General features: G+C 42.0%; 1 protein-coding gene and 2 pseudogenes across 4 annotated transcripts in view; 1 reads left to right on the top strand and 2 right to left on the bottom strand.

The window, feature by feature from the left end:
* OPHN1 (oligophrenin 1) overlaps window positions 1–12,102 on the top strand; it is a 224,918-nt gene that overhangs the window by 108,392 nt on the left and 104,424 nt on the right. For 3 of the 4 annotated variants that reach the window (XM_016158194.2, XM_016158195.2, XM_016158196.2), the window contains 2 exons: window positions 1,468–1,529; window positions 6,568–6,639. In XM_016158194.2, the coding sequence (XP_016013680.1) occupies window positions 1,468–1,529; window positions 6,568–6,639 (134 nt within the window). The remainder of the gene's footprint in view (window positions 1–1,467; window positions 1,530–6,567; window positions 6,640–12,102) is intronic. The other variant, XM_016158197.2, reaches the window with a different exon arrangement.
* LOC118608013 lies at window positions 5,495–5,613 on the bottom strand (annotated as a pseudogene).
* Window positions 8,905–9,027, bottom strand: LOC118607886 (annotated as a pseudogene).

Below are 12,102 nucleotides of genomic sequence, written 5' to 3'. Positions count from 1 at the left end.
TTGGATATGACACCTTAAGCACAAGTAATAACAAGAGAATCCACAAGTGGGACTACATCAAACCCAAAAGCTTCCGCACGGTGGAAGAAATAATCGGCAGAATGAAGAGGCAACCTACGGGATGAGAGAAAATATGTGCTAATCATATATATATAAGGGGTTAGTATCCAAAATATGTAAAGAACTCATTCAACTTGATAGCAAATAATACTAATAATACTACTACTACTAATAATAGTAATAATAGTGATGATAATAATAACCCAATTAAAAAATGGGCAAAGGACTTGAATAGACATTTTCCCAAAGAAGATATTGAGATAGCCAACAGGTACATGAAAATGTGCTCAGCGTCACTGGTCATCAGGAAACAGAAATCGAAACCATGATGAGCTATCACGTCACACCTGTCAAAATAGCTATATCAAAAGGACAGGAGATAAGGGCTGGTTGAGAACAGGGAGAAAAGGCAACCCTTGTGCACTGATGGCGGGCGTGTAAATTGGTGCAGCTGCTATGGAAAAGAGTAAAGAATTACAAAGTAGAGCTACTTAAAATGTAGCAATTCCACTTTGGGGTATTTATCTGAAGGAAATGAAATTACAATGCTGAAGAGAGCTGTGCATCCCATGTTCATGGCGGCATTATCTGTAACATTCAAGACATGGAAACGACCTAAGTGTCCATTAACAGGTTATATGTGTAGACATCATATTTCGCATGCATATGCATACATATACATATATATAATATATTTGATAGAATACTATTCAGCCACAAAAGAGAAGGGCGCTGCCATTTTTGGCAACATGGATCGACTTGCAGGGCATTATGCTAAGTGAAATGAATAAGACAGAGAAATACAAATACTGTATGGTCTCACTTATATGTGGAATCTAAACAAAGCAAAATTTTGAAAAAAAGTCATATTTGTGGTTGCCAGAGCTGGGGGTGGGGAGTGGGGCAGTTAGGTGAAGGGGGTCAAAGGTACAAACTTCTGGTTATAAATATGTCCTGGAGATGTCATGTGCAGCATGATGACTGTAGTTAATGCTGCTGTGGGGGATATTTGAAAGCTGTTAAGAGAGTAGATTCTAAAAGTTCTCATCGCAAGGGGAAAGAAGACGATGGACGCTGACTCAACTTATCGTGGTAAGCGTTCCGCAGTGTACGTAAGTTGAGTCATCATGCTGTAGACTAAACCTACACAATGTTGCGCATCAATCACGTCAGTAAAACTGGAGGAAGAGTACTCTTGGGTAGTGGGATTGGCAAAAAGAAAAAGGAGAAAAGAGACGTTCTACGGGGCCCTGTACACATTCTTCTGTTGGCCTGAGACCTGGAACTTTCGTTCCCGGGCCACGCGGGCTTGGGGCACTGGTTCTACCTCCCGTCGCACAGATCTCTGCCCACTCGCCTATCAAGTACCATAATTAATTTGGTTTATTTTTCATTTTATCCTTCCAGCTGAATCCTTCAAGGAATTTGCTGAATTGCTCAACGAAGTAGAAAATGAGAGGATGATGATGGTAGGTCACCAACACTGGGCCTGGGGCCGAGATCGTCGCTGATGTTGGGGATCTTTCCTGTCTTCATTGGTTAGATGGATGCTCCGTTGTCTTGGTTTTTGCCTCGTAGCTGCCTGATACTATAAAGACAGGAAACAGATTCTCTCGAGCTCCCACTCTAGGAGTTTAGCATCCGGTGGAGAGAAATTAGTGTGGAAATCCCGTTCCTTTCATTTCATTGAGAAAGGATTTGAGAGAGTGTTCGATTGGGCTTGTTGAATATTTCAACCAAAATTATGGTTTTTAGTGCTCTTAAGGAAATTATCCATTTATTTCTCTGCTTCCAGAAAAAAATAATTACTGTTTTATTTAAATCTATGTGAAAACTTTTTTCCTTACATTTTCAATACATTTCTGAAAATCAATAGACTTTAATAGTTACAGCAGTTTTAGTTTTACAGAAAAATTTGAGTGAAAAGGACAGATAGATTTTGTTTACTTCCTTTCTTTTCCTGCCCCTTTCCACACACAGTGTCCTTTAATTTTAACATCTTGCAAGTGCGGTACATTCGTTCTAATTAATGAGCCAATACTGACACAGTATTATTAACTAAAGTCCATAGCTTACGTTACTGTCCACTGCTTGTGTTGAACATTCCGTGGGTTTTGACAGATTTGGAATAGCATGTATTCACCAATAAAGTATCATCATACCGAATATTTTCACGGCCCTAAAAATTCCCTGTTCTCAACCTATTTATCCCTTTCCCTCTCCGCTATAGATGAACCCCTGACAAACACTTGTCTTTCCTTGTACTGTTTTGCCTTTTTGAGTATGTCATATTGTTGGAGTCGTATGGTCTGTAGCCTTTTCAAATTGGCTTCTTTTGCTTAGCGATATGCATTTAAAGATCCTCCATGTCTTTTTATGGCTTTATAGCTTATTTCTTTTTATCCTTGAGATATATATCTTCCATTATATCGATGTACTGTGGTTCGTTTATTCATTCACCCACAAAGGACATTTTGTTTGCTTCCAATTTGGGGAATTAGGAATAAAGCTGCTATAAACATGTGTGCAAATTTTTGTGTGGATATAAATTTTCAACTAATTCCAGAGAGTGCAGTTGCAGGATTATGTGGTAAGAGTGTATGTACTTTTGTAAGAAACTGCCAAACTGTCTTGCGCGATGACTGTGACATTTTCCATTTCCATCATTAATGAGAGATCTTGCTGCTCCACATCCTTGCCTGCATTCGATGCTGTCAGTTTTGGATTTTATCCATCTGAATAGATGTGTAGCGGCATCTCATTGCTGTTGTAATTTGCATTTCCCTGATAACATATGAGGTTGAGCAGATGTTTGTATGCTTATTCGCTCTCTGTCGATCATCTTTGGTGAGGTGTCTGTTCAGGTCTTTCGCCCATTATTTCCTTGAGTTGTTGGAATCTTGTAGAGGACAACAAACAGGTGTGCCTTTCCTTCTCTCATGAGATGACTCCCTGTTGGCAGCTCAGGTTTGTTACATCCATTTATTCCATTAGCAAGAGTTCTTTAATCCGTAATCACTCTCCCTCTTCAGCAGTGCGGTACTGACTTCTCAGAGTACTGTTCTCATTCCATGTGGGCTCCCAGAGAAAGTGGCACTGATGTTGGCTTGGAGGCGGGGGAACTAAAGACTTAGGCTGTAATCATGGTGGTGTCGCTAACTTCCTTGTTGACTTAAGACAAGTCATGTACTTCTCTGAGTCTGGTGAGACTCTTTATACGTAAAATGAGGAAAATAATCCCCACCTCCCAACGTTGTTATAAATACCCCGCGTGATATAATGAATACTGTAGTGTTTTATTAATAGCAAAAAACACCGATTCTACGTGTTGTTTCTAGTTACCTTTCATTGTCCCCAAGATTCTACTTGTGGACATTTCACTTGGGAATTTCCTCAGTTCAAGAGGTTTGCTTCTGAGGACACTGAGAGACCAGTATGGGTAGTTTCCACAGAGCCTGGTAGATGGCCCAGCAGCTAATCCTCACTCCACTAAACGTTTTCTTGTGCCCGAAGAGTCTGTGGACGGCCGCCAGTGTTGATCTCAAAGGCATTCACCCGCATTTCATTCAGCTACATTAGAAAGCTCAGCCGTGCTCCCTTCAGCCCTAGTTGTTTCTTGATCTCTTTTCTTTATCCAATTACAAAGCACTAAAATATTGAAGTAGGATTCATCTTTTGAGATGTTGTTTTTCTCACCCTTCTTGCTGGCTCTTGTCCACAGGACTGACTCATTTTCTTCTGTCTTTAATTATGTCATGCCCTTTTGTCCCCGCGGCTCTCCAATCGTGTATTGAGTCTTGGCTTCCCATTTCCCATTTAATTCCGGGCGTGCTGTGAAGGTTCGGCTCAGTGAGGGCCTTTCACATCATGCCAGGAATTCATTGCTTCATTGCACCTCTCTCGTTTCCTGGAACGGAGGTAAAAGGCCTCCCGCACCCCAACGTGGATAATGTGGGAGATGTTATCCAAAAAAAAAAATCAACATTTTGTCCCTCCTATAAGAAGAGGCCAAAAGAAGCTTTAGAAGAACAGAAAGGAAGTTCCCAGCTGTGGCATGTGAGGATGGCAAATGTCTAGTCATTCTCTTAAGTGAATTAAAATTGTGGAAGGAGGACGTGGTTCCATAGTGTAGCAGTTATCACATCGGCTTTGCATGCAGGAGGTCCTGGGTTTGTCCCCCAGTGGAGCCACGGTCCTGAACAAGCCCAATCTCTGATCTCAGAAGCTCAGCGGGGTCGAGCCTGGTTAGTACTTGGATGGGAGACCACCTAGGAAGACCAGGCGCTATAGGCATAAATAGTAATAAATAATAAAAAAAATTGTTGAAGGAAGTATAATTGGGAGAAAGGAAGAGAAGCATCCCAGCTGTGATTTCTTGAGCATGACCCTTAGGGACATTGTTGTGCCTCAGAAGGTGGCCTTTAAAAGTCTGGATGACAGACTTCCTGTTTGACTAAAGACTTCAAAGGGGACAGACAGTTCAAGGTCCATCTTTGAAGATGGCCAGGAATGACCAAAAGAGGGCCATGATATTTGAACCGGTGGACCCTCGATGTCTTTTTTGGTAAATGGTTCACCATCCCGAGCAATTTTACGCTACTGGGTTGAATGCCATCTCAATCCTGCTAAATGCCCTATCTGCTGTCAATCTGGGCTTCAGTCAATGGAAACCTGATTAGGTAAACTCGCTACTGTGTTGAGAATGGCACTTATTATCCTGGGGTTCCTACCCTGAAATGACAGGGACATTTCTTCTCAAGAGCTCACAAAATGGGTGTGGCAATCAGAAAGGGGAGTAAAAGTCAAGTTTACCTAGATAAAGGGCTTTTATGAATAATGCTAGACTTCTTTTTTAATTCATTTATTTCCAATTACACTCGACATAGAATAAAGTTGCTAGATTCCTAAGGTGTTTAAGGAGAAAACGAAATGAAAAAGAAAATCGAACCAAGCTTCAGTGTGACCGTTTCCTACATTTCTTGCTCTCTGTCCTGGCAGAAAGGAGTATTATAACCCATGAGTGTCAAAGGGAGGAAAAGGCCCTGTGCATCTGTCTGTGCTGCAAGCGACTGGGAGCCATGTTGCCGGTGGGAGTAAGGGAAGACTGGACTTTGATTTCAGCCACCAGTGGCTCAGCATGTAATTCGCAGTCCACGGATGTGTATATATTTTTGACACCAGGCCAGCTAGTTGAGGTTTGATTGGATGAGAGTTTGCCCATTTGCTCGAGCCTTGGGTCATACCTGGATACAAAACAGAAGGCCCAAAGTGCCTGCAAGACCTGGATACAATATGTCCTAATGCCCCAGTTCGCCATGCTTTGTGGTTGTTTGTTTGTTTGTTCATTTATTTTTCTTAAGCGAGGCGACCCTTGGTTGACCTCACAGATTGCAAGGACCTTGTCAGCTTACAATCCCTTATTTTTTATTTTTTATGCCTACAGCACCTGGTCTTCCTAGGTGATCTCCCATCCAAGCGCTAACCAGGCCAGACACTGCTTAGCTCCCGAGATCAGACGGGATAGGGCTTGTTCAGGGTAGCATGGCTGTAGACTGTGGTGGTAGTTTAAATATTGCTTTTCAGTTTGGAGAATCCAGGACTGGTCAAAACTCTCTTTATGCTATCTTCCATTTTTTGTTGGGAGGATCTATCTTGTCTTAACTGATACTTTATATCTTACCTGATGAGGACGCCAGTTCCTCATTTCCCCGTCTTGTAATAGATTGAGATGAATGCAATGGGTCCTGCAATCCAGTCCTTCATATGCATTCTCTGTGGTCCTCCAATAATGTACAGGTAATTCACACCCCTGAAGGAACCGACCACACTTGTTGCCTCGGACAGATGCAAGCTCTCAAGAGGTTTATATGAAGACAAAGCTTTGTATATCTCTCCCTGCCCACTGGGCAAGGTCCAGTTTGCGTATGATGTTTTTATATCTCCGGGTACCAATATTTCAGCACCTGAACAGGCTGTTTCTATCAGTTTCTGAGCATCAATAGTAATTTAAGGCCTGGTCTAGAATTCTCTGTGATGCCGTAATACACTCCAGATTCTGAAGGAAGTATTCTGGTTTTATGTCACACCAGGACAGGACTGACAGCGATATGTATCCTGGCATTTATCCTAATGCTGTCGCTGCTAACTCATTTGCCTCCCATGAAATAGTGCAGTTGACCTTTATATGTATTTATCATTCCCTCTCTCTCCTTTTTACCACACAGACTTCAGGCCTCCTGTATCTGTTTCTGGACACGAATCAGATCAGACTCCTGGTGAAATTACAGGAAAATGCCCCTAATGTCCCTTCTCTCGTTTCCTCTCAAGGTGTTCAATTTTAAGAGGCTAATCTGGGGAAAAAAGACGACGAGAAAAGCCAACCAGCTAGCAAACAAGTCACCACTTTGCATGATGGTGTGTCGCTAGGGAATGCCCTAGTGACAAGGAATCTCGAATCTGAATCTTGCTAAACTAAAAGGCGTTTTGTGTGTTCTTTCTCTCTTGTAGGTTCACAATGCTAGCGATTTGCTGATCAAACCCCTGGAAAATTTCCGGAAGGAGCAAATAGGCTTCACTAAGGTACCTTTTCTCCATGTGTAGAATATACTACTTTTTACGGCCATTGAGTGCTTGTCTGGGCTACCGCTCTTTACTCTTCTGGGATCAGAGGAGTTTGTCTCTAGAGGAAAACTCATCATCAAATAAAGGAGCAAATCAGTTGGCTCCTGGCTGTGCTTCCCGCTGGCTGTGGAACTGTGGACCCGACAGTTTCTCTATCTTGAAAATGAGGAGTTTGATAATGATAGTTATTACTTAAAGACTACTTTGTCACCCCAATAATTTTGATTAAAAAAAACCAGGCTGCTTCCTGTGCTCTGAATGTGAATGAATACTTCATATTCATTATCTAATCACAGCCACCCTGGGACGTTCTGGTCTTATCATCATTTACAAATGAGGCCTGTGGTTTGGACAAGGCAAAGAACATGACCAAAGTTATGTAGTTAGTAGAGATAGTAGCCAGGATATAGACCTGAGGATCTTAGCTTTAAATCTCACATCTCGTTAAGCCATAGCTATTATCTAGATCTGCACTGTCCAGTATGGTAACCAGTAGCTATAGAAATAAAATCCAATTAACAATCCACTTTCTCAGTCATGCCAGGCACATTTCAAGTGTTTGGTAGCCCCATGTGGCTAGTAGCCACTGTACTGGCCAGCACAGATATAAAACATTACTATCATCGTAGAAATTTGTATCGGACAGCCTTGCGCCAGATAATGTCCGATTTTCTCCAGCGTGACCACTCACAGGTGTCTCTGATTTCCTAGCGCCTCCTAAAGGAGTGTGAATAATTGTGAAATTCATTCTTATCGGCTGGGCGTAGGCCAGTCTCGTGAGCTTCAATATGTACGCACCATGTAACCAAGACAGTTTACCAGAACTCAGTGTAATATCTTGACCAAGCATCTGGCCCTTTTGAGAATATGCCATTCAGTGTTCGTTATCAAGAATATCATGACAGGTAGTTTGGATCCAAGATAGGAAAGCAGCAGGTTCTGACAAGGAAGAGCATTCTAGCGCATGTGCTTCCACTGCCCGGCGCCGTCGCGGTCGGGTCGATGTGGGCGTTACTTGAGTGACTGCCATGCACGCCAAGTCACTTCTTTGAATAGCCCAGTGAGGCTGAACTCTACTCGGTTCATCTCGGGTCTCATTAACATAAATACTTAATTGGGACAGTATGTAATTGAAGGAGAGAAGAACCTTTCAGATCACAAGTGTGGTGGTATGAAAACAGTTAACTACTTGTTAAATGACATGACAGTTGTCACATAACTCTGAAGAAAGACAATGAAGGACGGCGGATATGAAAACGCTCGCACGTAGTTGACTTTTTCATTCCTGGATGAGAATACGAAAAAGGAAAGTGGGAATTGGCAGCAGTGATTGCCCTCACGTCATTGGAAAGAAGGGAAATGAATTTCTATCCCGTCCTTCCTGTATCCCAGGTCCAGGCTGCGGGTTTTACAGACCTGTCAGGTAGGATGTATGATGCCCGTTACCCCAACGAGGAAACTGAGGCTCAGAAAGGTTAAATTCCTATCAGTCTTTTTTCTCTCTACTTCTTTCCTAGTGGGGTCAACCTGTGCACACCTGCGAGGAAGGTGACCAGTGCTCAGTGTGACAATCATTTTTAATAAAGTATGTAAAATTCCCCCCAGCAGTAAAATTTAAGGTAGCAGAAAGGGCTGAGAACTAAGGACCAGAAAATGCAGCTTCCAGTCTGTCTCTGTGTATCATCCATTTATTGGCTCTGAGTTCTAATGCCCCTTAACGCGTCTTCTGTGAGAACGGACAGAATTCCTCTAAGCATCTCTCCTTTTCAGTGAGCAAGGTGTTCAGCTTTCTTAGTCTTTCTTAGTCTCTTTTCTTAGAGCGATGTTGCAGGAGCCAGGGGCTTTTCCCGAAGTTTCTGGCTGATGTACTGGTGGGTCAGCAGAATGGACGTGAGATGTCCAGTGATTTATCCACATTCCTGGTCCCCCAGTGACCTTGAAGCCTCTGCCTGGCCTGGTGATAAGCTTTCTGTAGGTCCCTCAGCTGGAGAGGTGTCTGTCACTCATGGGGTGACCGCAGACCAGCAGACTAAAGCAGCTAACTTCTCCGCTGTTCGGTGGCTTAAACGACACCTTTTCCAATGAGATCTGCACCCCTTCCAAATCTGTCCTCCCTCGGGTACCACCTCTGTCAGCCTTCAGATACCATACAGAGTTCCCTTGTATCTTATATTTACTTTTTCTAGTTTAATAAATTGGTAGTTTCATAATTCTTTTTTTTAACACCTACAGCACTTGGTCTTCCCAGGTGGTCTCCCATCCAAGTACTAACCAGGCCGAACCCTGCTGAGCTTCCGAAATCAGACGGGATCGGGCTCATTCAGTCAGGGTGGCGTGACTGTAGACTAATAAGTTTGTATTCTAATAATTCTTTACCATGCTTTTTGTCTCTTGCTTGAATTCAGACTGACAGAGCCAGCACTACTGCTGGCGGGCTCTGCGACTTGCTTGGTGGTGGTGTGCTCCGCTAGGCCCCTGCTGAGGACAGTAACGTTCAGTGAGGTGTGATGGCCACGGTCAGTCAACCGGGGCAGACCTGGATTTGGGTTCGGTCCTTCTGCTGCTCTCCTGGCCTCAGTTTTCTCATATGTCCAACGAGAACAGCGGACAGTTCGTTCCTAATCACATCTTCTGTTGGAGATCATCAGGGTAATTAACTAAATGTGCATCTATTACATGGTAGAAAGCAGTCTATCAGAATTTAGTGTGCCGGAAATGTGAAATATACACTAGAGTCTGAAGATAGTATGGAAAAAATGTAAACTACTTCATTAATATTTTATCTTGATTATATGTTGGATACAGTGGGTTAAATCAAGTATATTATTGAAATTGATTTCGGCTGATTTTTTTTTAAAATGTGACTACTAGGTATTTTAAAATTATGAATGTGGCTCGCATTATATTTCGATTTGATAGTACTAAATTAGACAAAGGAGTTTCTTTTGCTAGATAGCACCTGTCATTTCATGGAGGCGGCATTGAAAGAAAATTCATACATGCATAAGTTATAATTAATTGAATTAACACATATAAAGTTCTTAGAACAGTACCTGACAAATAAGTATTTTTTCCATTGTCGTCGACATCATCATCATCATCATCATCATCATCATCATTATCATCATCATCATTGGCGGGAAAACAGGGAGACTAGAATGCCCCTCATGAACTTGTCCAGTTGATGCTGGACTTACTCTCATTTAAAAATCAAAAGAAGTTAATGAGTGAGGTGAGACGAGAAGGCTAGGGCAATGCACGTTTCCTAAGTGACTGCTGATGTACGGGGAGGCTTTATGTCACTGCGTGTCCAGATCTCTGTCTCTGGCACTGCAGGATATGGGAGATATCTTTTTGTCATAGATACTTAAAAAAAAAACAGATGCAAATGAACAAAGTGCTGGGAACCAAGAGAGGTCGCGTTCTAAATAAACTCATCTTGTTCTTCAAACATGATTAGCTTTTTCAAATGACACTGATGTTACTACCTCTTGAAATAAGAAATGAATTGTGTGAAATCTGTGGAAAGGCACTGGGAAATCGCGGAGGGGAGGGACGGGATGACCAGATCCAGTTTTTCTTTTATGGCTCCTGTACGGACAGGTCGTGAGCTGCTGGTCAGAGGTGGTTTTGCTGGTGAATGCAGGTCACTCTGCGGAGCCCATCTGCAGGCCAGTGAACTCTGTTGCCTGTTTAGCTTGGGTGACTGGGTCCCAGGGTACAGGGTCTTTTAATAATCAGATTCTCAGATGGCTATTTTGTAACCGAGTCATTGCACAAAGGCAACTGGTCCCCATTAGATTAGTCATTCTGTGATGCCTTGGGCGCTAGCTTCTGTTATGCAATAGCTTCTGAATGCCTGTCACATGGTTGGCTTCCAAAGCCTGGAATCCGGGGCCAGATCACCTTCCAGGTATCATCTCCATCAGAGACTTTTTCCCCAGGGGGAAATTGCTTAGGTGGGGCTCCTAACTCTCATTTTAACCAGAGAAGTTTCCCTTGGATTTGTTTTATATGCTGGACTTTTGGGGCAATATTTCTTTTAAAACAGGACTCTATTGGTTAAAAACATTTGTTGACCATGGCATTATACTAAAACCTGATAATGCCCCCTTTCCAATTCAGTAAGATATGCGTTTCTTTTTTCCCCATCATTCCATTTTTTTCTTTTTTTAAAAATATCTTTTAAAAATTTTTCAAATACAACCATTAAGTTTTAAAATAGTCGTGTTTTGTTTTTGCATTCTAAATTTTTTTTTAAAATATCTTTAAAAAATTTTTCAACCTCTGTGTGACACTTTGGATATTTATGCAATTAGCTGGACATTTGTTTTCATTATAATATGTTATATGCAGTTTCATCAGACGAATTCCATTTTACAACCATTAAGTTTTAAAATAGTCGTGTTTTGTTTTTGCATTCTAAAATTTTAATTATATACAACATGCATACACAGTTAACTAAATGTAAAATAGTACAATCAGATCTGATAAAAAGATCAACAGTCTCCTCCTTTCTCTACTCAGAAGCATTCAGTTTTAACCATTTTATTTGTATTATTTCGATGATTACTTTCATTGCTATTTCTGAGTTATCAACTTTAGAAATTATTTCTTCCTGCTGTGACTACAGGTTATTGCTCATACTTTCCTCCTTCCCTCCTCTTACAGTCTTTGATGATCCTTTTATTTTTTTCTATTCCTTGCCTCTGTTACTTTAAATAATATGCTTTGACCCCTGCTTTTTACTCCATCAACTTTTGGCTGTAGCTTTGTAAGATGGAGGTGTGAGTATCTCCGTTTTCCTTCACTACCTTTTATAAAGCCTTTGACTCCTGTCAGCCACACCTTCATTTTTTTTGCCAGAAGGGGTGATAACTAGTCTAGCCTGGGACCTTAATTAAATCTTGTCGGTGGCTATTATTAGGCTTATTTGACAGTGGCAAAAGCAAGTGACGCGTCCGGGATTTGAACTCAAGTTTCTCGGCTCTGAATCCATGAACTTTGACAGTTCTCAGATTTGGTTAACATCATTGCCAATAACTAGGATAGGTCATGGACGATCCCCTTCTTTTCCCTCTTCTCATTTCTTGTCAACCAGGCTTAGAGTTCTTTGTCCACCTGCTCCAGGCTCCTGTTTGGTCAGCTCCATCTGTCCTTCTCACCTCTCAGAAGCCCCAGCTCACGCAGAGCTCCTGAGTCCCCTCCCATGTGTGTGTTGTAGCTATCACTCGATTAGCAGAACCCTTCCCACCCCCCGTCCCAAAGTCAAGGGAGGACAAATAACACTCAGTCCATCTCTCGGTCATACAGGGTCTTGCAGCCTGCAGTGCAGAATAAAGACGCAGTCATCCCGCACAGACGCATGACAGTGAGAGTATTTGTCCCCTTCAATTCATATTTTTTGGGTCTTGTCACAGT

Source organism: Rousettus aegyptiacus, unplaced genomic scaffold (assembly GCF_014176215.1).
Source record: "Rousettus aegyptiacus isolate mRouAeg1 unplaced genomic scaffold, mRouAeg1.p scaffold_m13_p_9, whole genome shotgun sequence".
Classification (NCBI taxonomy): domain Eukaryota; kingdom Metazoa; phylum Chordata; class Mammalia; order Chiroptera; family Pteropodidae; genus Rousettus; species Rousettus aegyptiacus.
Note: the sequence above shows the minus strand (reverse complement) of the source record. Positions and strands in the feature narration are given on the sequence as shown.